Below are 26,774 nucleotides of genomic sequence, written 5' to 3'. Positions count from 1 at the left end.
AGCCTGCGTCACATTACGCCACTTCACACAAAGGAAGACAAGATGCGAAGCGAGATTGTCCTCGTTGTCGCCTTTCTCGGCACGACTATTCGAGCATTCGACTTCAGTAAGCACTCCGGAGGCGTTCGTAACCGTACGCACGAATCTCTTTCGATACAGACGACAGCATTAGCGTCGAGTGCGCATGCAGCACGCACTCGTGCGCGCACGCGAACGCTTGCACGGGATTCGCATGCTTATCCGAACTCGTTCGATATCCAGAGGGCGACACAGTACTGAACAAGTACTGCATCGCGGATAGGAACAGCTTCTGGGCACACTCTTGTAACCGGGGTTACAACGAAAAACTGGACACGATCACTTTGTGCTGCGACGATGCCGATTTCTGCAATCGAGATCTCGCGCCGACGCTGCCGCCTCTTCCCACGACCCCAGGCACTTCGAGATCGTCCGTCTCCGCGCCCGGTAGAAAAAAAAAGGGGGGGAGGGAATCTTTTTCCTTTTTGTCTCGCCCTTCGCGTTGGGGGAGTCCAGCTAATAGGATTAGTCTAGTCACCATTGATTTAGGCCTTCGCTAAATAACGTCTGCTGTACGTCTCTCTTTTGGAAATTTTCCGCGCTAGTCACGTGAATCGTATAAGTCTCCTAAAAAAAGTGCGCGCGTTTTACGTCCCTTCTTCTTCTTTTCTCCATTATTATTTGATTAGTCAAGTCAGCATGCTTGCGGTTTATTTGTTATGCTTCCCATTGGCGCGTTTGTTTAGTCAATATGTTCTACAGTACCTCTCATATCTCTTTTTTTTTTTCCCTCCCCTAGCGCTTCAGTCCGACGACGGCACCAAGTTAAAAATAGCCTTGGGTTTGGCCATTCCACTCGCCCTAATCATCGCCGTCCTTTTCGGGCTTTTCTTCTTCCTCCGCATGCGCAAACGATCTCGTCGAGACGTCAATATCGATAATCAAATCAACATCTATCCAACCGAAATCACTCCCAAACCCCTTTCGTCGCTCTCCCCGCCGCCGCCGCGACACGTCGACGAGCAGACGTTCACGTCCGGCAGCGGATCGGGACTTCCGTTTCTTCAACAGCGAACGATCGCTCGTCAAATTCACTTGGGCGAGTGCATCGGAAGCGGACGATACGGATCCGTATTTCGAGGCACGTGGCAATCGAATCAACTCGCCGTCAAAATATTTTCGTCGCGCGACGAGCAGTCGTGGCATCGAGAATCGTCAATCTATAACACGGTGTTATTGCGTCACGACAACATTCTCGGCTTTTTCGCGTCGGACATGGTGAGCAATGGATCGTGCACGGAATTGTGGCTCATCACGCAATACCATGCCAACGGGTCGTTGTACGATTATCTTCACTCGGCCGAATTGAGCGCGGAGACTCTTCTCAAAATGGCTTATACCATGGTGAGCGGCGTCGCGCATCTTCATTCGGAGATACAGGGCTTGCAGGGAAAGCCGGGCATCGCTCATCGCGATTTGAAGAGTAAGAATATTCTCGTTAAACACGATCTCACCTGTTGCGTCGGCGACTTGGGTTTGGCCGTGTTGAATACGTCCGATGGTGCGAGCGGGGGAACTGGGGAGCCGTTGGACGTGCCCGAGCATAAGGTGGGTACGAAGCGGTATATGGCACCGGAAGTGTTGAATGAAACGGTCGACGTCATGATGTTCGATTCGTTTCGGCAAATCGATATTTATGCGATGGGATTGATTCTTTGGGAAATGTCGAGACGATGCATATCGCAAGGTATGGACTATCACGTGACACCCGGATTTAATTATTATTTTCTTTTTTAATTATTAGGTATTGTGGAAGAGTTTCAGGTTCCGTACTACGACGCCGTGCCTCCGGATCCGTCTTTCGAAGAAATGCGAAAAGTCGTCGCGGATTCGAAAATTCGCCCGTCTATATCCGAACACTGGGAGAAGGACGATCTCCTCAAGGTATTCGCTCGACTCATGAGCGAGTGTTGGCACGAGAATCCGGGCGCGAGGCTCACCGCGCTTCGCGTCAAGAAATCCCTGGGAAAAGTCTGCGAGGGCAACTACAAAATCAATCTATTGTGAATAATCGAATCGAATGTACATTATTTGCTAACAACAAGAAATCAATTCCTTTTCTTTTTCAGTCTGTTGTTTGTCTAGTTTCACGCGCATTTTGTCCTCGTCTTGCTGCTGCTGCGTCTCGAAAATTTCATTTACTATATCGTCGACTACAAATTGAAACATTTTCCGAACGTTCGTTCCCCGAAGTGCCGACGTGCGCGGCGTCTCTTTGACGTCGCACGACCCAAACTCTTTGACAAACTGAGCCGAATCACTTTTCCCCACATCCGCTCGAAGATCGACTTTGTTTCCGATGAGGTAGAACCGGCATTGGTGCATCACGTTACATAGCGCGTTATCAATCCAGTTGCGAAGCGAAAATAACGTGTTCTCATCGTTGATGGCGTAGACGAAGAGAAGTGCGTGCGTGTCGCGATAAAGACTTTTCGTCACGCTAGGATGGTATTTCTCTTGCCCGGCCGTGTCCAGAAGAGTCGCCTAGAACACGCCCACCTTCGATTTTCGCTTTCGCTTTGCGACTTTTTGCTTACGTTTATTTTGATATCGTTTTTGCACGTGTACATTCGCGTGCAGTCTGCGAGAGTGCCAAAATATTCTTCCGGGTGCCGAATTCCTTCTTCTGTGACGTCAGGATCGAAGAAGCGTAGAAAGAGAGACGTCTTTCCCACGCCTGTGTCGCCAAATAAAGCCATTTTGATTTCGCGCTGCTGTTGGCCGGTGCAGGACATTATTTTTCGCCGTATACGGGGGGTTTGTATGTTCAACGCGTGCGTTATGCAGAATGGCGTCGTCGTCGTCGAATGTGTGCACCGTTTGCAAGGAAGGAACGCTCGAAAGCGACGTCGTCGGATGCGAAGCAATTAAAGTACTGATTCGAGTTCACTGTGCGCGATTATTGACGTTCTTCGAGGTGTGCTCGTCGTGCGGAGCGTTCGTCGAGAATTCGGGCAATTTAGTTTCCGATCGTCAAAGTTTGTTTGAAGCTAAATGGTATAACGGGTTCTTTGTGCGCCATTTCCTCGTCTTTTACTTTGGATTTCTGCAGGGCTTCTTGGCCTACGAAGACATCGAAAGCCATCGTGAGTACGAAATAAAGGCATTTTCTCTTTTTTGGAAATTTTCTTTAGGAAAACTGGATCAAAGAAATCGGTTTGTCGGCGAAAAAATTAAAATTGCCGATGGAAATGGAAACTCAGGCAATTTGAGATTTCATTTCTTCTAATTGGAGCTTAGTAGATTTCTCTTGTAGGCAAAGGAAGTTTTTCGCCACGTTTCTAGAATATTCGGAGCGCCACGCCAAAGAAGAACTCTTGCTGCAAGGTAAAAAAATTCGACTTGAATTTTACGATAAGACATCTCCGAATTTTTTGATTTTTTTACAGTTGCATTTATGCAGTGTGCAAGCAACATAACGTCACAATGACATTGAGAGAAATAGCAGTTGGGCACATGACATCTTTTATTTGAAGCAGTCTCTCTACTTTCTCTTATTATAGAGCGCAGCCAATGAGACGCTTTATGCCGTGGGACGAACTTATAAGTTAATGATAGAAGCGTTTCCGCGTTACAATTACAAGCCTCCTTCCGATTTTCAGGTGAGGGAAGATAAGACAGACGAAAAAATTTAAAACTGTTTCTGTAGCACGTGGAGAGATATTGCGGGGAGGCAGATATTCCGAACGAAATACGCGGCGCCGTCTTGACGACAACAGAAAAGTGACGCGTGTAATTGAGGAAAGGATAGTAAGGAATTTTTTTTTATTTAGGCTTTTTGAGCTGATGGAAGATTTTGGGATTGCTGATAATTACAGGTTAGATTACCATAGTTAAAGACTTAAAATACTGTATATAAACAGCAGTCTTGCAGCGGTTTTCTTCGCGGAGCTGCTTGCCTTGTATTAGCTTGGGAATCAAAGGACTTCCAAATGCGCAAAGGGGTAAGAACACGTCAAGACATCGAGTATAAATAAAACAAACGGTTTGGTGGGTAGAAAAAGGATAGGAGGTCGTTTGTGAAAATCGTCGCAAAGAGGTGCCACAAAGCTCCGCATTCTTTGTCGACAGTAATTAATACATTTTGCAAGCGAAGAAGAAGGCTACTGTACTATAATTCTTTTTTTAGTTGTGCGGAGAGATTCGCACTATTCTTTTGAGTTTGTGTAAACGTTTACCGTGGATGCCGGGTACGAAATCGTTCTCGAGACGTAAGCACAAGGAATTCATTTGCTGATCGATTTATAGATGATATAAGCGAAAATGACGTGAAGTCTCATTTGGACAAGATTTTAGAATTTAAAGCCGTTTTACTTACAAAGTTGGATCAGGAAGAACGAGAGTAAGATTTTTCGACAAAGTAAATAGTAATGTTGTTATTAGAGCTGTTTTTTTCAATTAGAAAGATGCCTAGGTCTGCGGCAGGACAGAAAAGGCAGAACGAAGTTGACTTGGAGAACGAAAGGGGTTTGGAAGAATTGCGAAATTTAAAGAAGAAAGCAAAGGAAGCATCAGAAGGAGGACTTTTTACCGAGGTAAGCAAAAACGTGACTATATTAAATACATACATAATGTACAGGATGAAATGAGAGTCTATCCAGATAGCAGAGACATACCCGAAGAAAGCCTAAGAAGCTATATTAAGAGCAAAGAAGAAGCACAACAAACCATTGCTTTATAGAACTTTTAATCAATTAATTTTATGGATACGGGGAGGTAGATAAGATGAGCGCTCCCGGATGCAACATGGCCGACGTTGAGACTCGCTTTCCGCCGCCGCCGCCGCGTCGAAATGGCCTCTATATCGTCTCAGGCGAATTATCCCAGGTTGTGGGAGCGATGCGTCGGTCGACGAGACACTCGAGAGCTCAGGTACATCGAGAGAGACACGATTTAGCGTACCGACGCTCGTAGAAAGCGGAACGCAGAGCGAGGCGCGTCGTTGACGTCACGCTGTGACGTTCCGCTCGCGAGAGTCGGCATTATGACTGGCCCTCACACCGGCGCGCCCCTTGCGCTACAATGTCGCTTCTAGGACGACGAGCAAGACCCGGTTCTACACAGTTTCAACGTTCTGAAAGAAATTCTATCGTCGAGCGGAGGCACGAATACAAATGAATGAAGCGAGAATGAATGAATGAATGAACGAAGCTTTGTCCATCGATAGATTTGAAAGAGATTCAAGTGAACGTTTTCTTGAGCCCCTTTCTCGACGTCATTCGATCGGAAGATACGACGGGCCCCCTAACGGGGATCGCTCTTTCCGCCGTCAATAAATTCCTCTCCTACGGCCTAATAGGTACGTTTGACGAGTGTTTTGGATTTAGAAAGGCAAGGCATTGATTTAGATGCGAATTTAGATGGAAGTTCGATCGGAATAGAAAATTTAGCGGACGCCGTAACGCACGCTAGATTCGTGGGAACGGATTCGTCGAGTGACGAAGTCGTATTGATGAAAATACTCCAGGTTTTAAATTTGCGAATGGTCGCAAATTTATTTACTTTTAATGTTTGAGGTTCTTCGAACTTTGCTCTTGACTCCCATTGGCCGACTCATGACAAATGAATCGGTTTGCGAAATTATGCAGTCGTGCTTTCGAATTTGTTTCGAATCGAGACTGAGCGGTAACTAAGTCAAAATTAGTCATGAATTTATAATAATATGAAAAAATGTTATTAATTTTTACACAGAACTGCTGAGAAAAAGTGCCGAACACACTCTTGTGGACATGGTTCAACTTCTATTCCAAAGGCAATAATCCTAGAGATTTATTTAAATATTATTTATTTTTTATTCTTTAAGGTTGAAATCGTTTAAGGAAGATACGAAGGTTTCCGTGTCCGTCGATACGTCTATGAGAAAAGTGGGGGAGACGACGACTTTGCTTGTTTGGATACCATGACGACCGATGCATTGTTTATTTTTTTTGAAGGTTTTGAAACGAGGAATGTCGAGTGCCGTGGCTCAGTCGATCGTGACGCATTCTCCGACAGTGAAACGACGCGGAGAAAGAGAAGAAGAAGAGGAAGACAACGAAGAGGAGAGAGAAGACGAAGAAGAAAAAGAAAGGAAGAAAGAGGAAGAGGAGGAAAAGAACAAGTCTCCGGATGAAAAGGAAGACGATGAGACTTCAGAGGAAAGCACCTATGTGAATAGAAGGGGAATCAAATTCACTCAAAAGAAGACAGGCAAAACGAATTTCGTTTGAAAAATTTAATTAAAGTTACGGCGAAATTTTAGGACCTTTGCTGCCCTACGGACTCCCTTGTGTTCGCGAATTATTCCGCTTTTTAATATCTCTTATTAACCCGCGAGAACGGTATTGAGTCACTTGAAGAACATTTTTTACATCTTAGCAAATTTTTTCTCTCTCTCTTAGTCATAATACCGAGAGAATGATACAAATGGGATTGTCGCTTTTGACGGTGGCGTTGGAATGCGGTTGCGAAGCCGTCGGAAGTCTCAATTCGATGATGCAATACGTTCAGGACGATCTTTGCAAACACCTATTTCAATTGCTCAAATCGGAAAATTCTCAAGTGTTCTCCCATTCGATTCGGATATCGTTGCTTCTGTTCGAAAGTCTGAGAGACAATCTCAAGTTTCAGCTGGAGGTAAGTCAGGAACCCCGCGTAGTATGTCAAATCTAGATGCTTTTTTTTTAGAAATTCTTGATCATTTTGATGAACGTTATTGGGAAATATCCGGCCGGAGGAAAATTCTCTGCATCGTTCATCGAGAGAAAAGAAATGGCATTGGAATGTTGCGTTCAGGCGAGTTGTCAAAAATAGATGATAAAGTAATCACGCGGGGGTTTAGTTGTTCAAAATACCGTATTTTGTAACGGAACTTTATTTGAATTTTGACGCCGATCTGTACAGTTCGAACGTGTTTGAAGAATTGACGAAATTGCTTTCTAAAGTAGGCCCCCAGTTCCACAACGAATTAGATCTAGAACGCGTGTCCTAGAACGCTTACCCGTCAGGACACTTGCATCCGAGTCATCTTCTATGCCTCGACGCACTTCTCGCAATTCTAAGCGGAATCAAGTACAATTGTAACAACGAGAGAGGAGGAGGAGGAGGAGGAGGAAAAAATGCAGAAATGTCTGATCACAATGAAGATAAAGAAGATTGCAGCGTTGATTCGAAGGGAGGTGACGAGGACGAATCTTCGTCGTCGTCGTCGTCGTCGTCGTCATCATCGTCATCATCCCCGTCCTCTGCTCTTCTTCCCTCGCCCGAAAAACTGATTCAAATTAAACAGAAGAAGAAATTGCTCATAGCCGGAACGGAGCAGTTCAATAGTTCTCCCAAGAAGGGAATCGTTTTCCTGCAAGAGCACAACGTTTTGAAGCGCGTCGCTTCGGCCGCCGTCGACTGCGACGAATTGGCCGTCTTCTTTCGCGAGAATTTTCGCCTGGAGAAGAAGATGATCGGCGAGTATCTCGGCGATAAAAAGAACGAGAACGTTTTGAGGGCGTTCGTGTGGTGCGTTTTTTGACGCGTTTGCGCGCGAATTTTGAATCTATTCTCTTTTCTTTTTTTTCTTTTTGTGGCGCAGTTCTTTTCACGTCAAAGGCGTGAAAATTCATCGCGCCATTCGAGTCTTTTTGGAATCGTTTCGGTTGCCCGGAGAAGCGCAGATTATATCGAGAATTGTCGAACATTTTTCTCAGCATTGGCTGGTAAGACGACATTCATATATTAATTAATTAATTAATTAAAAAACGTGTATTTGCTTTTAGGATATGAACTCAGGAACGGATTTGGGAAAATTGTTCGAGAACACGGACGCGGTCTTTATTTTGTGCTACGCTATCATTCTGCTCAACGTCGATCAACATAATCCGCAGAACAAGAAGCCGATGACTGTAGAAGTAAGTGGGGCTGTTGTGGACAAGGCGGGCGCGATGTCAGAATTTCCACGTGCGTAGCAATTCATTAAGAATCAGCGAGCCTTGAACGGAAAGAAGGATTTTGACGTGGAAATGCTTAAGGAAATCTATAAGGATATCAGCGAAAATGAGATTATAATGCCGGATGAGCACGAAGGCCAGTACAAAGACGACTACGATTGGAAGGCGAGCGAAACAACAAAATAACGTATGCGTACTAATTAAAATAATTTCTCGATAGATGTTGCTGAGACGCAGCTCCGCTTCTGACGGCCATTATTTGCACATTAAAAATAACGAATTCGATCAGGATCTATTCTTGTTGGCATGGGGACCGACGGTTGCCGCCCTCTCCGTCATTTTCGAGGAAGCCCTCGACGACACGGTGCTCCAAAAAGCCGTCAACGGATTCAAGTAATGGGGATTGGGAGTGGGGGGAGGGAGGATGTAAGAATAGCTACGTGTATTGTATTGATAGATCGTGCGCTTCCGTGTCGGCTCATTATGGGCTGAGCGACGTTTTCGATAACTTGGTTATTTCTTTGTGTAAATTTACGAATCTCGCGTCCACAAGCGAAGTAAGTTGTAGCGGCGAGATTTTCGCTCGTTGTTTATTTATGTATGCGCGCGCGATCTAAGGCCGGCGAGAATGTCGCCGTCTGTTTTGGGGCCAATGCCAAAGCCCAATTGGCGGCTACCACCCTATTCACGTTGGCTCATCAGCACGGGAATATTTTACGCGAGGGATGGAAGAATCTTCTCGATTGTCTCCTTCACATTTTCAAAGCGAAACTACTGCCGGAAGAGCTAGTCAAAGTAGGAAAAAAGGCATCTATTTTAAATAATTTTAATATGCATTTGTAGACTGATGATTTTCTTGATCCGTCTGGTTTTGTTTCTATCGTTCCAGAGGATGTTCCATCCCAAAGGTAAGGTATAACAATCGACGGTTTTTAATTAAAGCGGCATCAATTCTCTAAGGTCTGACTCTTCAATATTTTCGTCTTTCTTTTCTTGGACGTCCGATCCTAATTCCGGACGAAGTGCGACGTCATCCGAAGATCGCGAGGCTCAGCAGAAAGCAGCCGAATGCATTCGCGACTGTCACCCGGAAGCTCTTTTCGCCGAAAGCAAATTCCTCATGAAAGATTCTCTCGTTGAATTAATAAAGGTATCCTCATTCATCAATTATGAATTTAATTTTTTTGAGATTACCTTTTTTGATCAAGGCTTTGGAATTCGCTTCTCGCAGTCCGGATGCCCATCATAGTTTAGGAACCCAATTCGACGAAGAAGCGGCCGTTTTTAATTTGGAATTATTGCTTAGAGTTGTCCTATATAATAGGTGCGAAAGTTCTCATGCAAAAAAACGAGTAAATAGGAGTCCCTCTGCGTAGGGATCGTATTGATTTACTGTGGAAGAGTGTGGAGGAGCATTTGACTCGAATTCTCTTGCAGGCAGAATTACCAAGGCAATAGATGAATAGGGTTTATTAATCGATAGTTTTTATCTGCGCTCATTATCTAGCTTTCTCGTCCAGAGAAGTGTGATTGGACTTCTTAGGATTGCCGTACGGTTGCTATGGAGAGAAGACATGATCCACAAAGTAATAGCTCCCTATTGGATTATAAATATATGAATAATAATTATAATTATATTTAGCTTTTTAAAAGTCTGTCCGTTTTTCTCGATTTGAAGCCCGGCGTTTTGCTGAGCGTTTCCTGTCACATCGTCGCGGGCCTCAACGAGCTGCTTCGCTCGAACGCGAGCTACGTGAAAGCCAAAGACGATTGGCTCATTCTCTTCACTCTCATGGAATCGTGCGGAACGGGAACGAAACCGGGCGACGTCAATCTCGCTCAGCAATTCGTCGAACACGAAAGTCCGGACGGCGGACGGGATTCGACGAACGGCGTCGCGCCTCTGTTTCTGTGGAGACCGGAATTGATGAAATTCGAGGGCGTGACGTCGTTGGGTAAAACGTGCGACACGTTGACGTTTCTCGTTCGAGAAGTCGAGTGTCTGACGTCGGATAATCTTCCCGCCTGCATTCACGTCGTTCGGACGTTGGCCGAAGCGAGTTGTCACGGCAACGCGAAGCAATCCGACTCGAAGAGCGGCGTCGAAATCGAAACGAAGAGTAAGGGAAAGGTAAAGAAGTCGGGAAATAGACGGGGGGTCGGAAAGGGAGGCGCGACGGCGATTTCTTCGCCGAAAGACGTTACTACGGAAACGGTTAGCGGCTACACGTTCGACGCGATGACTCGTCAGTTGCTCGAACTGATGCAATTGTTGCACTGCAAAGTGGCGAAAGTCGTTCGAAGGGATGGAGAGGGCGTCGACGGGAAGTTTCTCTGGTTGCGCTGCTGGGGTCCGCTCTTGCAGGGAATCGCGTCGTTCTGTTGCGATTCGAGACGGGAGATTCGTCAGACGGCCGTCACGATTTTGCAGCGGTCTCTTCTCATTCAGGACATACAGGTTTTGAATGCTAGCGAGTGGGAAGCCTGCTTTTCTCAGGTAAGATTTCGGGGACGTTGTTTGGGAGGATGAAGCGAAATGATAGTGATTGTGTTTTTTTTTGGAAGATATTTTTTCCCATGCTTGATCATTTGTTGGGTAACGTGACTCTGGACGATCTCGTCGGAGTCGAGGAGACTTGTATGAGAGTTTCTGCGCTGCTGTCGAAAGTAATTTGATATATATAAATCGATAATTTTGATGTTGATTATAATGATCGTTTAGGTTTTTCTGCAGCATTTGAGTGCTCTCTTATCGTTGACGTCCTTCCCGGACATCTGGATGAACGTACTTGATTTTATGGACAGATTCATGCGATTCAACGATAGCGAACTTCTTGTATGCAGTGTAGAGCCAGACCAGTGAATAACCACCAGGCTAATTCATCCTATTGTTATTTAGTCGGAATCGATTCCCGAGTCTCTGAAGAACATGCTTCTTGTAATGTCAACTGCGGGCGTGTTTGATGCGCCAGCCGACTCGTCCTCCGAATCACCGCACTCCCCGCTTTGGACGGCGACGTGGGAACGCATACATCGTTTTTTACCCGGCTTACACGATCAGCTTTTCGCTCCCGTTCCAACGAGAAGACCGTCGCTGCCCAGCAAAGCAGCACAATCGCCCAAAGATGCAGCTGCCAAGGAAAAAATGGAAGCAGCCGATTCGGTAATAATAATAATTATTATAATTTTAATAAATTAACCGTTATGTGTTTTCGTTCTAAGGGCGTTTCTTTGAGTGGATCTGTCGTTCTTCAGCCTCCACTTCCCTCGTCGGCTTTCAACCAACCACCAGTGAACTCGGTTGATCGATCACGTGACGTAGGGAATGCAATTCCTCTTTCTTCTCCCGTTCCTCTCATTTTGAGACCGTCTTCGCCAATCGCATCGACTCCGGCTCCAGCTCCTGGCATTGCCAAGCCAACGTCGCTAAGCCCTCAATCTGGGAATTCGAGAGTATCCAGTCCTTTGGGTAGCGAAAATGAAGATGACGTAATAGATATTTAATTTGTACATAACATTATTTGCATTAGGTCGATTAGCGCACGCATTTGAAAAGCGATGCTAACGCGCGTCGTCCGTCCGAACCTGCTTCGCGTCATGGCGTCTGCAAAACGAGCGTTTTCTCGCCTTCCTTCGACTGTCGTGCCGTCAAACTACGCAATTCATTTGCATCCCGATCTGGAGAAATTTACCTTTGCCGGAAAGGAGACGATATCGGTGGAGGTACGCGGAAAAATGGGGGGCGTGGCGGGCACGTGGTTAAAAATTTCGTCTCGCAGGTCAAGGAAGCCGTCAAAGAAATCAAACTAAACTGCCTTGACATCGAAATCTCGTCCGCGTCCTATCGCAGCCAAGGTTTCGTGGCGAAAAGCGACTTGTCTCTGAATTGACGATTTTTTCCCCCGTAGAATCCGCTTCCGTTCAAGCCAAATGGACTTACAACAAAGACGACGAACTCGTCACGCTTTCCTTCGCCGAATCGCTTCGTCCGGGACCCGGAAGTCTCTCGATCGATTTTACGGGAGAATTGAACGACAAAATGAAAGGCTTCTATCGGAGCAAGTACAAATCGCCGGAAGGCGAAGATCGATTCGCCGCCGTGACGCAATTTGAAGTGCGCGCGAAAAAAATAGATTCATTTTTATGACGTCACACGCGTGACGTTTCGTTTTAGCCAACCGACGCGAGAAGGGCGTTTCCTTGTTGGGACGAGCCGGCTGTCAAGGCAACGTTTGACGTCACGCTCGTAGCGCCAAAAAATAGAGTTGCACTTTCCAACATGGTAGCAATCAACATTTTCAATTAATTTAACTAACAATCAATTTTCTCTAGGATGTCGTAGAAGAAAAAGATTGCGATTCCAATTTGAAAGAGATTCGATTTTCTCGTACTCCCATCATGTCGACGTACCTCTTGGCCTTTGTCGTCGGAGAGTACGATTACGTGGAAGACAAGACGTCCAATGGGGTCCTGGTTCGCGTCTATACGCCCGTGGGAAAGAAAGAACAGGGACGATTTGCTTTGGAAGTGAGGCAGCTGCAACCAATAAGCATAAATAAGCATTAATATTGCTTTTGTATAGGTGACTCTCAAGTCGTTGCCTTTCTATAAGGACTATTTTGGAATTGCCTATCCGTTGAACAAAATGGATTTAATTGCTATTTCCGATTTTGCTGCTGGGGCCATGGAAAATTGGGGTTTGGTTACCTATAGGTCAGCTGCTACATCATATTATAGAAAGACTGGATTTAATTAATTAATTATAGAGAAACGTGTTTGCTTATTGATCCGGAAAATTCTTCTTCTATGACGAAGCAACGGGTTGCCATAGTAGTTGGTAAGAGTGAAGATTTAACTTGAATTAATTATTTAAGTAATTTCTTATAGCTCACGAACTTGCTCATCAATGGTTTGGAAATCTCGTAAGAAAAGATCTCAGTCTTGTAGTATTAATTGAACTATTCGATTTTTCTCTTTTCCACCCCTAGGTCACCATGGAATGGTGGACTCATCTTTGGCTCAACGAAGGCTTCGCCTCTTTCATGGAATATCTTGTGGTGGATAAATACTTTCCTGAATATCGAATTTGGGACCAATTTGTGGCCCAAGACACTGCTAGAGCTCTAGAACTAGATGCACTCAGAAGCAGGTCTATAGAATGCCACACAGCGAACAATTGCACATTGTATACGTTTTTCTTTATTAGTCATGCCATTGAAGTTCCCGTTGGACATCCTTCTGAAATCGACGAAATTTTTGATTTGATTTCATACAGCAAAGGCGCTTCTGTCATTCGAATGCTTCACAATTGGATTGGAGACAAGGTACCAATCGTTTCCGATTCAAAGAAACGAAATTTCAGATTTATGCGTTTGTAGGCATTTCGCACCGGATTGAACCACTACCTCGAGAAGTTCTCCTACAAAAACGCCTTCACAGGTATTATGAAACATCATTTCGGTAATATTATAATCAATGCTGATTTTTACAGAGGATCTCTGGAATTCTCTGGAATGGGCTAGTGACAAACCTGTCGAACGGGTTATGAGAACGTGGACGGAAAAAATGGGATTTCCAGTTTTGACAGTTTCAGAGAAAAAGGTCTGGAGACTAATTCACATCAACGTTCAGTTTAATTTAATCGATGTTTTCTAGGAAGGAAATACTCGAATTTTGGAGTTCAGTCAATCAAAATTTTCTGCCGATGGAGCATCATCTGGTATGTATGGAAGATTCATTAATTAAAAAAGATTATTTTATAATAATTGTTATAGATGATTCCTATCATTGGCTGATACCTGTGAGTTTGTCCTGCGCCAGCAAACCGGAAGAAGTCCGCGCCGAATTCCTCATAGAAGAAAAGACGAAAAGTGTCAAAATTGAAAACGTCGCTTCGACAGATTGGATCAAGGTAAAACAATAATAATAATAATAATAATAATAATCCACGCGGCAGCTGGCTATTGATTGACTGCGTGTTTTGTTAATTAAAAGGTGAATCCCGGTCAATTCGGATTCTATCGCGTCAAATATTCTTCGGAAATGTTGAGCAGTCTTCTTCCGGGAATAAAATCGCAAACGTTGCCAGCAAGAGATCGTCTTGGCTTGACATCGGATCTCTTTGCTCTAGTAGAAGAAGAATATAAAGATACGTATATGATTGCTAATAATATTTGTGAAGGCTCGTGCTGGTGTGAGCGGCAGCGTCGATTATTTGCGCCTCGTCGAATGCTTCAGCAACGAGGAGGATTTCAACGTGATGAGCGACATCGGAAACAGTCTGAGCACGTTTCGCATTCTTTTGTCCAACATCGATCTCGACGGAGCCTTTCATCCGTTCGCCGTTAAAGTCTTTGAGAAGCTGGGTGACAAATTGGGTTGGGATGCAAAGGAGGGAGAAGGCAAGAGCTAGACACGAGAGTAATTGATTATTTATTTATTTATTTATTTATTTATTTATGTATAGGTCATGTGGATGCTTTGTTAAGGAGTTTGGTCATTGGCAAACTTGGCTATTATGGGCACCAGAAAACAGTAGAAGAAGCGAAGGAAAGAGTCCTGGATCATGCCAAAGAAACGCGAGTTTTGCCTGCCGATCTTCGTGTTCCCGTATGGAGATCGATTACAACAAAGATCAAGACCATTGTGTTTTATTTTATTTTAGGCTTATATAACTTCTTTGGCTCACGGAGACGAGGCGATGTTCGATGCACTTCTTGGAGTGAGTGAGACCGTGACGTGATCTATGTTGATGACTGTATATATCTATTTTTCTAGGTCTTCAGGAAAGCGACTCTCCAAGAAGAACGAATGCGTGTCGCTCGCTGCTTGGGATGCGTTCGCGATCCATCTCTCATTGAAAAAACTCTCAAATTTTCGTTATCGGTAATAATCAATATTAATTAAGCAATTGGTTTCTTACGTTATTTTAGGATGAAGTTCGAGCGCAAGACACCGTCTTCGTTATAACCAGTTGTTGTGGAACGTACGTTTTAATCTAATAATTAAATAAAACCTATTTTGTTCTTTTATGTAGCAAAAGTGGACGGGAGTTGACTTGGAAATTCCTTCAGGAGAATTTCCCTCTTTTGCACGATCGCTACGAGGGAGGATTCTTGCTCTCTCGACTCATCAAAGAAACGTGCCAGCACTTTGCATCCGAAGAAAAAGCCCAAGAAATCGAAGTCCAATAATCAATAGTTATCGATGACGAAATCAATTCTTCTTCTAGGCGTTTTTCAAGGCCAATCCAGCTCCCGCCGCCGAACGAAACGTTCTCCAGGCGTGCGAGAACGTCCGACTCAACGCCGCCTGGATCAAACGCGACGGAGAAGCCATTCGCGATTGGCTAACAAAAGAAAAATAAACGTCGTCGTCGTCGGCGGCGGCGGCGGCGGCGGCTCGTGGACAACTCTAGAGCTACAATCGTTTTTTGTCTAGTAGTAAAAATGACCGGTGGTAGTTCTATGTTGTGTTTGTGTGCCTGTAAGGAAAAAGCGTCCAGACGTGACTCCGTCTTCCTATAGGGGATCTAAGCCGTTTAGCGAAGAAATTACATGGATGGTTTGGCTTTATTGTCATTCAAGTTCAAGACCACCGACGTACATCCTCGATGTTAATTCGCCGCAATTTTATTATCATCTAGACAAAGGTTTCGCTGGCTCATTGAACGCTCATTGCTCTATCCGTACGCAACTCTCTCTTAGAGCGTCATGGAACTGCTCGCTACAGGCGACAAAAAGAACGATCTCAGCGTGCCGAATCCCGCCTATTTGCCGGATGACGCCGCCGAGCCGACGTCGGCGATCGAGACGCGTCTACGAGAGATCGTTACGTGTTTCAACGAAGGCCAGAAAGACTGCTTGGTCGCCTTTCTCAAAGAAAACGAGTCCGAAGTGGAGAGGACGATCAACGCGCGCGCCGGCGAGTCGCAGCTGACGCCCATGCACGATCTGTGCGACGCCTTTTCCAAGTTCGCCAAGGAGGCGAACAGCGCCACGCTCGAACTCGCCGCGACCTCGTGCGTCGATAGTAAGTCTTTTAAAATCATTCAATAGTGTTAGCTCACTTTTTTTCTTTTTCTCAATCGTGCAGTGCTTCGAGTGATGCTGGATCACGGAGCGGACGTGAACGGCGTCGACAGCGTCGGCGCGAACGTCGTTCACCACGCCGCCAAAGCGATCAACTTTCCTCGCGTCGCTCTCGAAGAAATCGTCGCCAAGAGCGTCGACGTCACTTCGACCGACTCGCAAGGCTCGAACGCACTGCATTACGCGGTCGGTTAGGGATCGATGCAAAAGCCAAAGAATTCCAATGTAAATTCGTTTTAGATGAACGTCGAGCCAAATCACTTGCGATCCGACCGAATCGAGTTGCTCATCGACGCCGGATGCGATCTAAACGCTCCCAATAACGACGAGAAGACGCCCGTCGACGTTATGTTTGACGTCGGTCTAAAGAATGCGACGGAATCGTTTCTCGCTCTCGCGTCGCGGTCCAATTTCGGCGCCGTTCTTGACGTCATCGTGGCAAAGGCACCGAGTGTTATTGAAAAATATGCTAATGCTTTTCTCTGGCCCGCTGTGCTCGCTGGATCCCTTTTGACAGTACAGGTACGGAGATTATACGCTCTCTTTCGGTTTTCGGCGCTGTTTTCGATCTAAAATGACGCGCCTTTATTGGTAATAAATATTTGCACGGTATACAGTAGTGGTTTACAGTAGTTCCCATTCCTTCAAGCTGATCCCATACTTCCCATATGGAGTCAGTTCGAAGGCATGGAAGCAATGAGAACTAATATTATTATATTTGTCTTTTCTTCAGCTTTTGCTCGATCGCGGTGCCAAACCGGACTCGACGAATTATCAAATCGTCGCCGACTTTCCCGTCACTCTCGCCGCCGGTCTATCGGCAAAAGACGCCGACGAGAAATTCGCTCTTCTGCTCAAGGAAGGCTACGATCCGCACGAGCTCGGAGCCAAAGGCGGCAACGTCGGCCACGCGGCCGCTCAACAAGGCAACGTCGATCTTCTACGTCGCGCCAACGACTTGAAAGTCGATTTGAAGCTCGTCGATTCGATCGGCGCGACGGCGCTGCACAAGGCGGCGCGCGGCGGACAAAAGGCGATCGACGCGTTGGATTATCTCATCGAACTCGGCAGCGACGTCGGAGCGAAGAACGACGCCGGCGATACGCCTCTCTTTCTGGCGCTCGTCGCGAAGAACGAGAAGGGATGCGCCGCGCTGATTCGCACGAGTTCGACGGTTCGCGTGACGACGGAACAGCTGAGTCGATTGCATTACGAGCAGCTGCGCATGCTTAGCAATGCCGATCCGATTGTAGAGTGTCGCGATCCGCTTTTGGTGAGTCTCCAGTTGAGTCGCGCCTTGTCGAAGGCCGCTTTGCTCGGGGGCGCCTACAAGCGCGACATGGAGTCGATGGCCTGCGCGTTAGAGGATCTAGCGATCGAATTGCTTGAATCGTGCTCGGCGAAAGCGTCGAAGAATCTCATTACGGACGATTTGCTCGACTATGCGATCAGAGCGGAAATGAAGAAGGCACGACCACGCCCACACAATTAAATAGACTATTAATTAATAACGTATTTTCTTTTTAGTTTGTTTCCAGTCCTTTGGTGCAGGACTACGTCGAGGCAATCTGGCAGGGAAGTCTTCACACGGGAAAAACGAAATCGCAAGCTGAAACAATCAGGGACATAACGCTGAGTATGCTCCTCGTCATTTTTCTGCCTTGTCTCGCCGAAGAACTTCGCTTTCTCCACGGAAATCCCGTCATCGCTTTCACGGCCAATTTCGTTTCCTACGCTCTCTTCATGATCGTTCTGATCGTCAGTTCCGTCTACAACGGCGAGGTAAATCGCACGGAATTGACGGCAATCGATTGGATCCTGCTCGTCTTCGTAATCGGATACATACTCCAAGAAGCGACCCAATTCTATCATCTCTACAAAAAGAAGAAAACGATGGACTATCTGCAGAGTGTCGATAATATTGCCGATTCCGTTATCCTTCTCGGCTTCGTCATCTACTTCATCCTCATGCTGATTGGCTATTACGCTTCGGGGGTAAACAGTTTCGAGATTGTGCGCGCGTCCTATTATCTGTTCGGTTTCTGCGCACTCGGCTGCTCCATACGCATTCTCTCCTATTCGAGAATTCATCCCGTTTTGGGTCCCGTTCACATGTCCTTTTTGGGCATGATACAGTTATTTATCACCTTCTTGACGATGGTTCTCATATTTATGCTCGGCTTTTCGTTGGCTATAGCGAGCATTTACTCGTCGATTCTGCACAGTCCCAATCCGCCGATCGGGGCCAATTACACTGTGCCGTCCGAAATCGACGGGTAGAAACGACGTCGAATATTTGAGATCTATATACTGATTATAATTTTAGATTTGCTGCCTCTTTTCGAACTGTTTTCTGGACCACTCTCGGCGGCGTGAGTATTGACAATTTTGAGGCCAGCTCCAACGTCGAGACCATCTTTGGGAGCATCCTATTTCTTATTTGGTCTATCATTTCCAGTAGAATTCTCTTGGGTCTACTGTTCGGTTTGGTCTTTAGTAAATTTTACGAAATACAGGTAATTGTGGGGAGACCTGCTGCTGTATATTTGCTCTTTTATAAGCTGGCTTTCAGGCTAATGCTGAAACCAATTGGAAATTCGCGCGCACCGCTATTGTGTTGGAGTTTGCGGAAGATCCTCTTATGCCTGTTCCGTTCAATATCATTAGTCTTCCTTTCAAGCCTCTCTGCAGCTATTTGGGAAAGTCGCGATTTCAGGTGAGTAAAGCTGCATGAGCAAATGAATAAAATTTAATTTTTTACTGCAGCGTTTTGGAGAAGAGAAAATGAAAGCTGACTTTCGCTCGAAAGCCATCGAAGAAATGGTGAAAAAGTACAAGCGACAGAAGGAGAAGAGCCAAAAGGAAGAAAGCGTATCAAAGAAAGATCTCGAAGTAGTCGACAATAAACTGACGGATTTGAACGCCAAGATAGAGATACTACTGAAGAAACTGGTCAGAGGGAGGAAAAACAAAGATTGAATGTCATTATTGTTGATTTTTTAGGAGTCTCAGAATAGAGGCGTGGTCAATAGAGTTGGCAAACTGCTTCGAGGCAAAAAAACGGGGGATAGTGCAGCTACAGACTTAATGACTGAGGAACTGCCTATTGAAGAACAGGAATCGATTGACGAAGCTGATCAAGATGAATACGCCGAAACCCCTCAGGAGAGTCAAGGAGTGCTGGGCAAAGTCTTTGGTTCGGTGAAAGGAAACTAATCTTAGATAGTAAATCGTGTCTGACAGTTTTAGCTGACGTCATACCGTCGTTCGTATTGATTAATTCGTTTTGTCCGGGAGTCCGAGTTTTACTGTAGCGCGCGCTCGATTCACGCGGTCGTCGTTTTCACGCGGTTTGTCGCCGAGAAGCGAAGCGCTAACGCCGTCAACCGGGTGAAAGGAGCTCTGATCTGTTAACATGGATCTCGTGCAAATCCTCGAAGCGACGATTTCGCCAGGTAAAGCCGAAACCGAGCTCTCCCCGCCCGGAAACCCTTCGAAACCGAAAACCTTCGCGCCGTAGATCGCGAAATTCTTCAGCAAGCCGAGCAATATCTTCGCCAAGCTGCAGAATCGAATCTAGTAAGCGATTTCGCTCGAGTTTCCCAAAAGGGGGGCCCTGTCATTCAAAAAAACTCCGCGCAGGCCGCATTTCTCAACTCTCTCGCCGATGCACTGGCATCGGTCGAACGAAGCGACGTCGTTCGCATGGCGGCCGGCCTCCAATTCAAAAACTACATCACGGCAAAAGACCCGGCACTCAAACTTCAATATCAGCAACGCTGGCTCTCAATCGACGCCGAAGTGAGATCGCAGATCAAGGCGAAGGTGAAAACAAAAACTAGTGCCAATGAAAAAGGGACCCCAATTGAATTCCTCTTATAACGATACGATCTCCATGATCTTGTATCAAAATTTTTGAAAGTTCGATTCTAATTATTAATTAGTTAATTATCGATATTTTTGTTAGATTCTAATTATTAATTAATTAATTAATTAAGGTTCTTGGCAGTCTTGGCACGGAAAGGCGTTCGCCGTCTTCTGCAGCTCAGGTTCTAAATTTGAATTTTCGTGGGGGATCATGGCAATGTGATCTGATTCCGTTCTCAGTGTGTCGCTTATATTGCTTGCGCCGAGTTGCCGGGCGCCCTGTGGCCGCAGCTCGTTCCGGCGTTGCTCGAGAACGTCGTCGCCGATCCGCAACGGAGCACGGAAAGTCTCAAAGTGGCGAGCATGGAAACGATTGGCTACGTCTGCGAGGAAGTGGTGCGTGGGAACGCGGGCGCGTCGTCGGTCTCGCGAGACGATGAGGGGAATCTGGGGTCTAGGATCAGGCCGTTTTGAGTGGCTACGCGAACGAGTTGCTTACCGCTGTTATGCAGTGCATGCGAAAGGAAGAGCCCAGGTATTCGGTTTCGTAGTTATGTATGTATTTATTTAATTTCATTCTTTAGTTTTGACGTGCGGCTGGCTGCCACGCGCGCGCTATTGAATTCGCTTGAGTTTACTACCGAAAATTTTGAAAAAGAGGCAAGTTCTCTCCCTTTTCTTTTTTAAAGGAAGGAATTTTAAACTTTTGAAATTCAGAGCGAACGAAATTACATTATGGAGGTCATCTGCGAGGCGACCCAGTGCTCAGACGAAAGAGCGAGTCTTTTTTTTTTTCCTGACGACTATTATAAATTCATTATTATTTTAATTCTCAGGTAAAAGTGGCTGCTTTGCAAACGATGGTCAAAGTCGTGTCGCTCTATTATCAACACATGGAAACGTATATGGGACGAGCGCTTTTTCCTGTAAGAAAAAAAGACTAACAAGACGTTTATGCACAGTCCTTTATTCTATCCTCAGATCTCCATCGAAGCAATGAAATCGCCCACCGACGACGTTTGCCTGCAAGGAATCGAATTCTGGTCGTCGATTTGCGACGAAGAGACCGATCTAGCCATAGAAGCAGCAGAAGTAACACGCGATTCTTATAGAGCGATTAGCACTATTTATTGTTATTATTAAGGCGGCCGAAGGCAATTTCACTCCGCGTCAAATCAGTAAATTCTACGTGAAGGGCGCCCTACAATTTCTCTTACCAATTCTTCTCGTCATTCTCACGAAACAGGTGAGAGAAAAACAGCAATCAGTAGAATTAATATAATGGGGTTGTTTTTTTATAGGAAGAATACGATGACGAGGACGAGTGGAATCCATGCAAAGCGTCCGGCGTGTGTCTAGGACTGATGGCCGGATGCTGCGGCGACGACGTCGTCGCCTCGGTCCTTCCCTTCGTCCAAGGCAACATCACGAATGAAAACTGGAAGTATCGCGATGCCGCTATTATGGCGTTCGGGTCGATTCTCGAGGGACCCTCTCAGAAAGCCCTGGAACCGATCGTCATAAAGGTAAATAAAATAATTCATATGAATATCGTTTCTTATTTGTTGTTGTTGTTGTTGTTGTTGTTGCTAGGCAATGCCGCAGTTGATTAAAATGCTCGACGACCCGAGTGTCGTGGTCCAAGACACCGTCGCGTGGACGGTAGGGAAAGTGTGCGATCTGATGCCGGAAGCGGCTCTACAGGAGTCGTATGTCGGCCCGCTCTTGGAATCGCTCTTGCAATGTCTCGAAAAACCGCCTCGCGTCGCGTCGAACATTTGCTGGGTAAGAACAAGCAAACAAATGACGTGCATTGATTTATTTTCTTGCTTCAAAGGCATTGTCGTCGCTGGCAGAGGCTGCCTATGACGCGGCCGAAAGGAAGGAAGACGAACCGTCGACGTACAGTCTCTCGCCGGTTTTTGCGACTGTACTCGAAAAACTTTTAGCAGTGACGGATAGGTGAATTGGCTTCCAAGAGTGGGGGGAGAACGATTCTTTACCGTGTCGATCTTTTTTTTGCTAGGGGGGACGGAGATCAGAGTAATCTTAGAACGGCAGCCTATGAGGCTATAATGGAGTTCATAAAGAATAGTCCAAAGGTTGGGGACGTAGATTGCGTATTTTATTGATTCAATGACGATAAGTGTCTCAGGATTGCTACCCGACCGTTCAAGCAACAACTTTAGTTATTCTTCAGAAGCTCCAGCGTGTTCTACAGCTGGCTTCCGTGAGATTTTTTGATTCAAGACGGGGGGATATGGGACGAATTTCCTTCTTTATTAGACCAATGTAGGAGACGGTTCAGCAGCTCAGTATCAAGACCTCCAATCAATGCTATGTGCCACTCTTCAGGTAGAGAGCGCTTTTCGCAAAGTTGGCCGTTTTAGAAGTTCTTATTTCCTCTAGAGCATATTGAGAAAAATGGTGAAAGAGGACGCGATGAAGATAGCGGATACCGTGATGGAAGCGCTGCTCTTCATGCTGAATCCAAGCCTAGGAAAAGCGGGTGGACTGCACGAGGATGCTCTCATGGCAGTGGGCAGTCTGATAGAATGTAAGGGGGGAAGGGGAGGAGTTGCAAAAAGAAAAAAAACACGCGATTTCGCCGATTAGTGTTGGGAGCCGATTTTCGCGTCTATCTGGAAAAATTTCAGCCGTTTCTTCTGTCTGGTCTTCAAAACAAGGAAAGCTATTTGGTACATTTGAATTATTGATTTCTCTTAACGGAATCGACTAAGAAGGGAGTGTGTTAGGTTTGTTCTGCTGCTGTGGGCGTTGTCGGCGATTTGTCGCGGGCACTTGGACGAGAAATGGAACCAATGTGCGCCCAATTAATGCAACAATTGGCTGAGATACTCGTCGTACGTTCCACTATCTACTCCTACTTGTTTTGATTTGATCACATGATATTCGTGTTTCTTTTTGTACAAGGACCCAAATGTTCACAGGTCGGTGAAGCCTCAAATTCTATCTGTTTTTGGCGATATTGCACTTGCTATTGGAACCAACTTCGGTGCATTTCTCGACGTTGTGATGTCCGTTCTATTGCAGGCATCGCAAGCCCAAGTCGACAAGGTTAGCAATTGAATACTGCCGTCTAACTATGATTAATTTTTTTTTATGTTTTGCAGTCGGACTATGAAATGTTGGAGTATCTAAACGAACTGCGCGAGTCCTGCATTGAGGGCTACACTGGAATTGTACAAGGAATGACCGACAGCGATAAAAGCGCCCCAAATTGTGAGAGCACTTCTACTTATTATCTTTATCTATTTATTACGTATGCACAGATGAAGTGTTGCAGTCTCTTTATCCTCACCTGCCGAACATCATCTCCTTCATTGAGCACATCGCTCTTGATGCTGATCACTCTGATTCCAACACGGCCGTCTGTTGCGGACTTCTAGGGTTTGCATACTTCAATCTGGCGCCGTTTCTCCGAAAGTGGAAATTTCTTTCTTTTTAGGGACCTCTGTCGCATTTTCAACAAGCAGCTGAAAAGTCTCGTCGAAAACAAGCCGGCGATTACTCAACTACTCGCGGAAGGCAAAGACTCGAAAATAAGCAGGACAAAGAAACTGGCCATGTGGGCGGCGAGAGAAGTACGGAAGGTTATCACATAAAGCCGTCGGTCTGTATCATTGTCATAGGTAAGAAGAGCACTCGCACTCGCCTCCTCTTAAAACGCAAATAGAGTACTACTGGCAAATTTCCTCCTTCCCTCCATTCCCCCTCCGCCGCACCATTACTTTACAAATTCGTTTGTGCATAGGTGTTTCGTAGAATTAGCTCGTCTCAATGTTCTCCTTTGGTGTTCTCGTCGCATCTGTCTCGGCCTCTCCTCCGGTGGTGTTCCCCTTTCCTTCATTCGGCATACTCCTACAGGACTTGCACTCGTTCTGCAGACAAACTACAGCGTGCCAAAAAACGACTCTACAACAGCGTGCGAAAGCAACAGACAACGTTACTGCACTGCTTACACGTCTCTTCTAACTTTCGCGGGGCGCTCTAGTGGGTTTGGTTCGTCGCGTGCGAGATTTTTCTAATCTTGCTCATTGTATGAGCCCCTCTAGCCCTTTTCTTCTTTCTCTTTCCGCAGCGTTCTTGTACAACTACAAACCCTTGTTTGCACGCATTTGTACGGAGACTACGGACATTACACGTGCGTACTACATATAAAACTTTGTCACGTGTATACATCGTTTGCTGAACATGCGCGCAACTGACGAACGTTCTCGTTCCTTAGCTCGTCGTACTGTAGTCGTTTGAGCTGAAGAAGGACGTCAATACACGAGCAGGTGCAAAAAAAAACCTTCACACGTTGCGGTGCTCCCCGTTGATGTCGCTTGCCTACATCCTTAGGTCAACCCTGGCTTGCTTTGAGCTCCCCTTCGAGAAATCGTGCGTACGTGCTTCGAATCGTACGGAGATGGATGCCAAACTCCACATTGGCTTGCTTCGAGCTTAGAATCGCTGTGTAGTCTACCACCAGAATTTACGCGCCTACGTGTTTCCCTTCCTCACACTTGTTTTGATACTTTTTAGCGAGGGCGGCGACCACCAGAGTTGATCGTACGGAGATGGATGCCAAACGCAGTGGTGTTCAAGGCCAGGCAAGAGCAGAGCATCATCCCTGGAGAGATACAACGGCTTTTCGAGCAAAACGACCCTTCTCGGATTCGACTTGTGATAGGGTGAGCGGCGGCTTTTCGGGCAAAACCGATGAAAAGCGATCATACGAGCATTGAACACACCAATGAAAGCGGAAGACGGAGGAGAAGGTAAAAATTATGAGAAAGCAATGTTATTGTTTATTGACTTTTTTTCTGTTTAGCTTGGGGTCCTGAGCAAGACCCCGTCATCAAAAACTGCTCTCATCGGGGTCCTGGGCATGACCCCGTCATCAAAAACTGCCCAGATGAAACGGGAGACTATGTGCATTTTTTTTTCATTTTTATTTAATAAAAATTCGTCCCCTCCCCTCTCAAGTGAGCAGTTTTTGTTGACGGGGTCTTGCTCAGGACCCCGATGAGCAGTTTTTTTCATACGGGGTCATGCTCAGGACCCCAAACTCCTAAAAACAAAGTCAATAACAATGGCATCGTTTTCTCACGGTTTTACCTCTTCGTCCTGCTTCTATTGGATATTAGCATTTCTACGTCTACCCGTGTTATTTCGTTCCTTTGCCTACAGCGATCGCGTCCATAAGAAACCGGTGTGACTGTCCAATTGCACCCGGACTTCCGGAGTCTGCAAAGTAAGTCACGCGAGCCAATCATCCCGCATTCTCATTGTGTCACCACCGTGTTTAGCTAGCTGGTTCCATCTCTATATAAACAACTAAACACGCACATACATAAACAGACTAAATAGTACCCAATGAATCCAACATCATCGGTTGTCGTTATTTTGGCTATCATTTACACTTCTCATGGAGCTATCACTAGCAAGGTACGCTACTGTACTACTCCTTTAGTTCTATCCCTTTGAACCTCTCTCCTCTATTCAGCAAGACAATGCAAACGGTTGTAACTGCTGTCAACAACAGGGCCCAAGGGGTCCTGAGGGTCAAAAAGGTGCCGCCAGTCTTAATTTTGCAAACGGTGATCGAATTTTGTAACACAATGCTTGCAGGAGAGCCGGGTCCCCAAATGCTAACGTACACTGAAAAGAGCTGTTCGCCTCTAATTGCAGGTACAACTATTCCTCGTCTGCACGCAAATAAATCAATACGATTTCCGTGACTAGGGACTTTACGTTACAACGTGCGAAAGGACGTCGTTCAATATTGCAACGGAGAAAAGTGGCTTTCGCTCGTCGTTGAATATAGCCCAGACAGCTTAGATGACAACGCCGTGAACAATCCGGCGTCGTCGTGTTTAGCTTTGAGCAAGTTGAAGGGCTACAAACCCGGTGTCTACTGGATCAAACCGTCGTCTAACTATCCGGCGTTTCAGGTACGTAAAATACCGCGACAGATGCAAACCCCTTTACGTACACACTATCGGCTCCCAGACTTACTGCAAAGAAGGCGGATGGACGCTTCTGATGAAAATTGACGGCGCAAAGCAGACGTTTCACTATGACAGTCCTCTTTGGACGTCCAATTCTTCGTTCAATGAAAACAACGTCAACTTTGACCAAAATGAAGCCAAGTTGGCTTCGTTTTGGACTCTTCCATTCAAAGAGATCCTTGTTGGTATGAAAACTGGTCATGAAATCAACTATGTGAGTCTTCCAAAGAATGCAAAGTCCCTCAGAGACGTTCTAAGGCATAATACTTACCATCAAACCTCCATTGGACGCTCAACTTGGAAGAGCCTTGTCCCTGGATCATCTCTTCAGCCGTACTGCAATACAGTAAGCAAGTTAACCATGCCGGGATAGAATAATGTATTAGCTTAATTAATAGGAAGGGTTCAATGTGGGAATGCGCTCTAAAGTTCGAATCGGAATCGTTTCCAACCAAGAAAATGAATGCCACAGCCCCGATTCTTTCATTGGGCTAGGAGCCAAGCATCATCTCACAATATGCGGCAAGCTCTACGCAACCAATTCATGTGGAAATCTAGCTGCATGCGCTCCAGTGGATAATGGATTGAAAAACCTATTTTCCATAGGATACGTGTTTGCCCGCTAACTGCAGCAATAGTGACACTTTTCGAGAAATTTTCTTATCTTACTTACCGACAATTTCGATTCGCCATCCCGAACGACCATATCGTCTTTCCCGCGTACTCTTCGTTGACTTTCGACTTATGACTCTTTCTCGCACGACGCAGTAACGTCGATAAAAGCATTCGTTTACATATCGACT

General features: G+C 45.8%; 7 protein-coding genes and 1 long non-coding RNA gene across 11 annotated transcripts; 7 read left to right on the top strand and 1 right to left on the bottom strand.

Moving 5' to 3' along the window:
* The first annotated feature begins 2 nt into the window (after positions 1 to 2).
* Positions 3 to 2,255, top strand: LOC136190615 (activin receptor type-1-like). The gene is made up of 4 exons (XM_065978836.1): positions 3 to 106; positions 160 to 465; positions 818 to 1,765; positions 1,823 to 2,255. The coding sequence occupies exons 1-4, from the start codon at positions 43 to 45 to the stop codon at positions 2,083 to 2,085; spliced, it is 1,581 nt and encodes a 526-aa protein (XP_065834908.1). The 5' UTR covers positions 3 to 42; the 3' UTR covers positions 2,086 to 2,255.
* LOC136190628 (uncharacterized) lies at positions 2,059 to 2,819 on the bottom strand. The gene is made up of 2 exons (XR_010670587.1): positions 2,616 to 2,819; positions 2,059 to 2,562 (listed from the first exon to the last, which is right to left on the bottom strand). It is a non-coding gene; the product is annotated as an uncharacterized lncRNA (long non-coding RNA).
* A 37-nt stretch (positions 2,820 to 2,856) lies between these two features.
* Positions 2,857 to 4,818, top strand: LOC136190621 (uncharacterized). 2 transcript variants are annotated; one of them, XM_065978842.1, is made up of 15 exons: positions 2,857 to 2,950; positions 2,996 to 3,075; positions 3,131 to 3,164; positions 3,213 to 3,281; positions 3,335 to 3,405; positions 3,468 to 3,525; positions 3,582 to 3,680; positions 3,728 to 3,801; positions 3,852 to 3,896; positions 3,953 to 4,022; positions 4,077 to 4,148; positions 4,208 to 4,268; positions 4,327 to 4,420; positions 4,481 to 4,613; positions 4,680 to 4,818. In XM_065978842.1, the coding sequence occupies exons 1-15, from the start codon at positions 2,867 to 2,869 to the stop codon at positions 4,707 to 4,709; spliced, it is 1,074 nt and encodes a 357-aa protein (XP_065834914.1). In that variant the 5' UTR covers positions 2,857 to 2,866; the 3' UTR covers positions 4,710 to 4,818. The 2 variants fall into 2 exon arrangements, with proteins under 2 accessions (XP_065834914.1, XP_065834913.1); XM_065978841.1 differs by having other exon boundaries at positions 4,658 to 4,789.
* A 1-nt stretch (position 4,819) lies between these two features.
* On the top strand, positions 4,820 to 11,581 carry LOC136190603 (Golgi-specific brefeldin A-resistance guanine nucleotide exchange factor 1-like). 2 transcript variants are annotated; one of them, XM_065978820.1, is made up of 29 exons: positions 4,820 to 4,950; positions 5,114 to 5,180; positions 5,246 to 5,377; positions 5,439 to 5,545; positions 5,595 to 5,703; positions 5,770 to 5,830; positions 5,882 to 5,942; positions 6,012 to 6,267; positions 6,320 to 6,398; positions 6,459 to 6,693; positions 6,745 to 6,852; positions 6,899 to 7,000; positions 7,049 to 7,569; positions 7,643 to 7,766; positions 7,827 to 7,958; positions 8,016 to 8,162; positions 8,218 to 8,390; positions 8,455 to 8,554; positions 8,616 to 8,792; positions 8,841 to 8,905; positions 8,958 to 9,147; positions 9,206 to 9,321; positions 9,374 to 9,448; positions 9,505 to 9,583; positions 9,640 to 10,494; positions 10,563 to 10,664; positions 10,720 to 10,833; positions 10,897 to 11,160; positions 11,220 to 11,581. In XM_065978820.1, the coding sequence occupies exons 1-29, from the start codon at positions 4,825 to 4,827 to the stop codon at positions 11,499 to 11,501; spliced, it is 4,959 nt and encodes a 1,652-aa protein (XP_065834892.1). In that variant the 5' UTR covers positions 4,820 to 4,824; the 3' UTR covers positions 11,502 to 11,581. The 2 variants fall into 2 exon arrangements, with proteins under 2 accessions (XP_065834892.1, XP_065834891.1); XM_065978819.1 differs by having other exon boundaries at positions 5,427 to 5,545.
* Positions 11,555 to 15,507, top strand: LOC136190609 (puromycin-sensitive aminopeptidase-like). Its single transcript, XM_065978828.1, has 22 exons — positions 11,555 to 11,720; positions 11,777 to 11,852; positions 11,906 to 12,111; positions 12,172 to 12,279; positions 12,330 to 12,524; positions 12,580 to 12,710; positions 12,764 to 12,834; positions 12,885 to 12,919; positions 12,986 to 13,146; positions 13,204 to 13,321; positions 13,376 to 13,436; positions 13,489 to 13,598; positions 13,653 to 13,716; positions 13,772 to 13,908; positions 13,992 to 14,126; positions 14,179 to 14,398; positions 14,464 to 14,606; positions 14,662 to 14,718; positions 14,775 to 14,882; positions 14,930 to 14,982; positions 15,034 to 15,181; positions 15,229 to 15,507. The coding sequence occupies exons 1-22, from the start codon at positions 11,556 to 11,558 to the stop codon at positions 15,361 to 15,363; spliced, it is 2,637 nt and encodes an 878-aa protein (XP_065834900.1). The 5' UTR covers position 11,555; the 3' UTR covers positions 15,364 to 15,507.
* Positions 15,508 to 15,509: 2 nt separating this feature from the next.
* On the top strand, positions 15,510 to 19,383 carry LOC136190605 (short transient receptor potential channel 1-like). Of its 2 annotated transcripts, XM_065978822.1 has the most exons (10): positions 15,510 to 15,648; positions 15,704 to 16,028; positions 16,092 to 16,273; positions 16,328 to 16,609; positions 16,821 to 17,555; positions 17,615 to 18,363; positions 18,414 to 18,603; positions 18,660 to 18,803; positions 18,854 to 19,039; positions 19,091 to 19,383. In XM_065978822.1, exons 2-10 carry the CDS (start codon positions 15,710 to 15,712, stop codon positions 19,301 to 19,303), a joined length of 3,000 nt encoding a protein of 999 aa, XP_065834894.1. In that variant the 5' UTR covers positions 15,510 to 15,648; positions 15,704 to 15,709; the 3' UTR covers positions 19,304 to 19,383. The 2 variants fall into 2 exon arrangements, with proteins under 2 accessions (XP_065834894.1, XP_065834895.1); XM_065978823.1 differs by lacking the exon at positions 15,510 to 15,648 and having other exon boundaries at positions 15,695 to 16,028.
* A 23-nt stretch (positions 19,384 to 19,406) lies between these two features.
* Positions 19,407 to 24,138, top strand: LOC136190610 (importin subunit beta-like). Its single transcript, XM_065978829.1, has 25 exons — positions 19,407 to 19,542; positions 19,608 to 19,666; positions 19,730 to 19,912; positions 20,086 to 20,136; positions 20,195 to 20,350; positions 20,413 to 20,489; positions 20,539 to 20,614; positions 20,672 to 20,731; positions 20,791 to 20,880; positions 20,936 to 21,046; positions 21,099 to 21,200; positions 21,256 to 21,480; positions 21,548 to 21,739; positions 21,792 to 21,916; positions 21,981 to 22,056; positions 22,110 to 22,184; positions 22,241 to 22,309; positions 22,364 to 22,511; positions 22,571 to 22,653; positions 22,711 to 22,818; positions 22,889 to 23,032; positions 23,089 to 23,197; positions 23,248 to 23,365; positions 23,424 to 23,607; positions 23,730 to 24,138. Exons 1-24 carry the CDS (start codon positions 19,503 to 19,505, stop codon positions 23,578 to 23,580), a joined length of 2,634 nt encoding a protein of 877 aa, XP_065834901.1. The 5' UTR covers positions 19,407 to 19,502; the 3' UTR covers positions 23,581 to 23,607; positions 23,730 to 24,138.
* Positions 24,139 to 25,593: 1,455 nt separating this feature from the next.
* Positions 25,594 to 26,656, top strand: LOC136190623 (uncharacterized). Its single transcript, XM_065978844.1, has 4 exons — positions 25,594 to 25,651; positions 25,706 to 25,914; positions 25,973 to 26,317; positions 26,370 to 26,656. The coding sequence occupies exons 1-4, from the start codon at positions 25,609 to 25,611 to the stop codon at positions 26,595 to 26,597; spliced, it is 825 nt and encodes a 274-aa protein (XP_065834916.1). The 5' UTR covers positions 25,594 to 25,608; the 3' UTR covers positions 26,598 to 26,656.
* Positions 26,657 to 26,774: the final 118 nt, after the last annotated feature.

This window comes from Oscarella lobularis, chromosome 8 (assembly GCF_947507565.1).
Source record: "Oscarella lobularis chromosome 8, ooOscLobu1.1, whole genome shotgun sequence".
NCBI classification, from domain to species: domain Eukaryota; kingdom Metazoa; phylum Porifera; class Homoscleromorpha; order Homosclerophorida; family Oscarellidae; genus Oscarella; species Oscarella lobularis.
The sequence above is the reverse complement of the archived record's forward strand: the minus strand, read 5'-3'. Positions and strand labels throughout refer to the sequence as shown.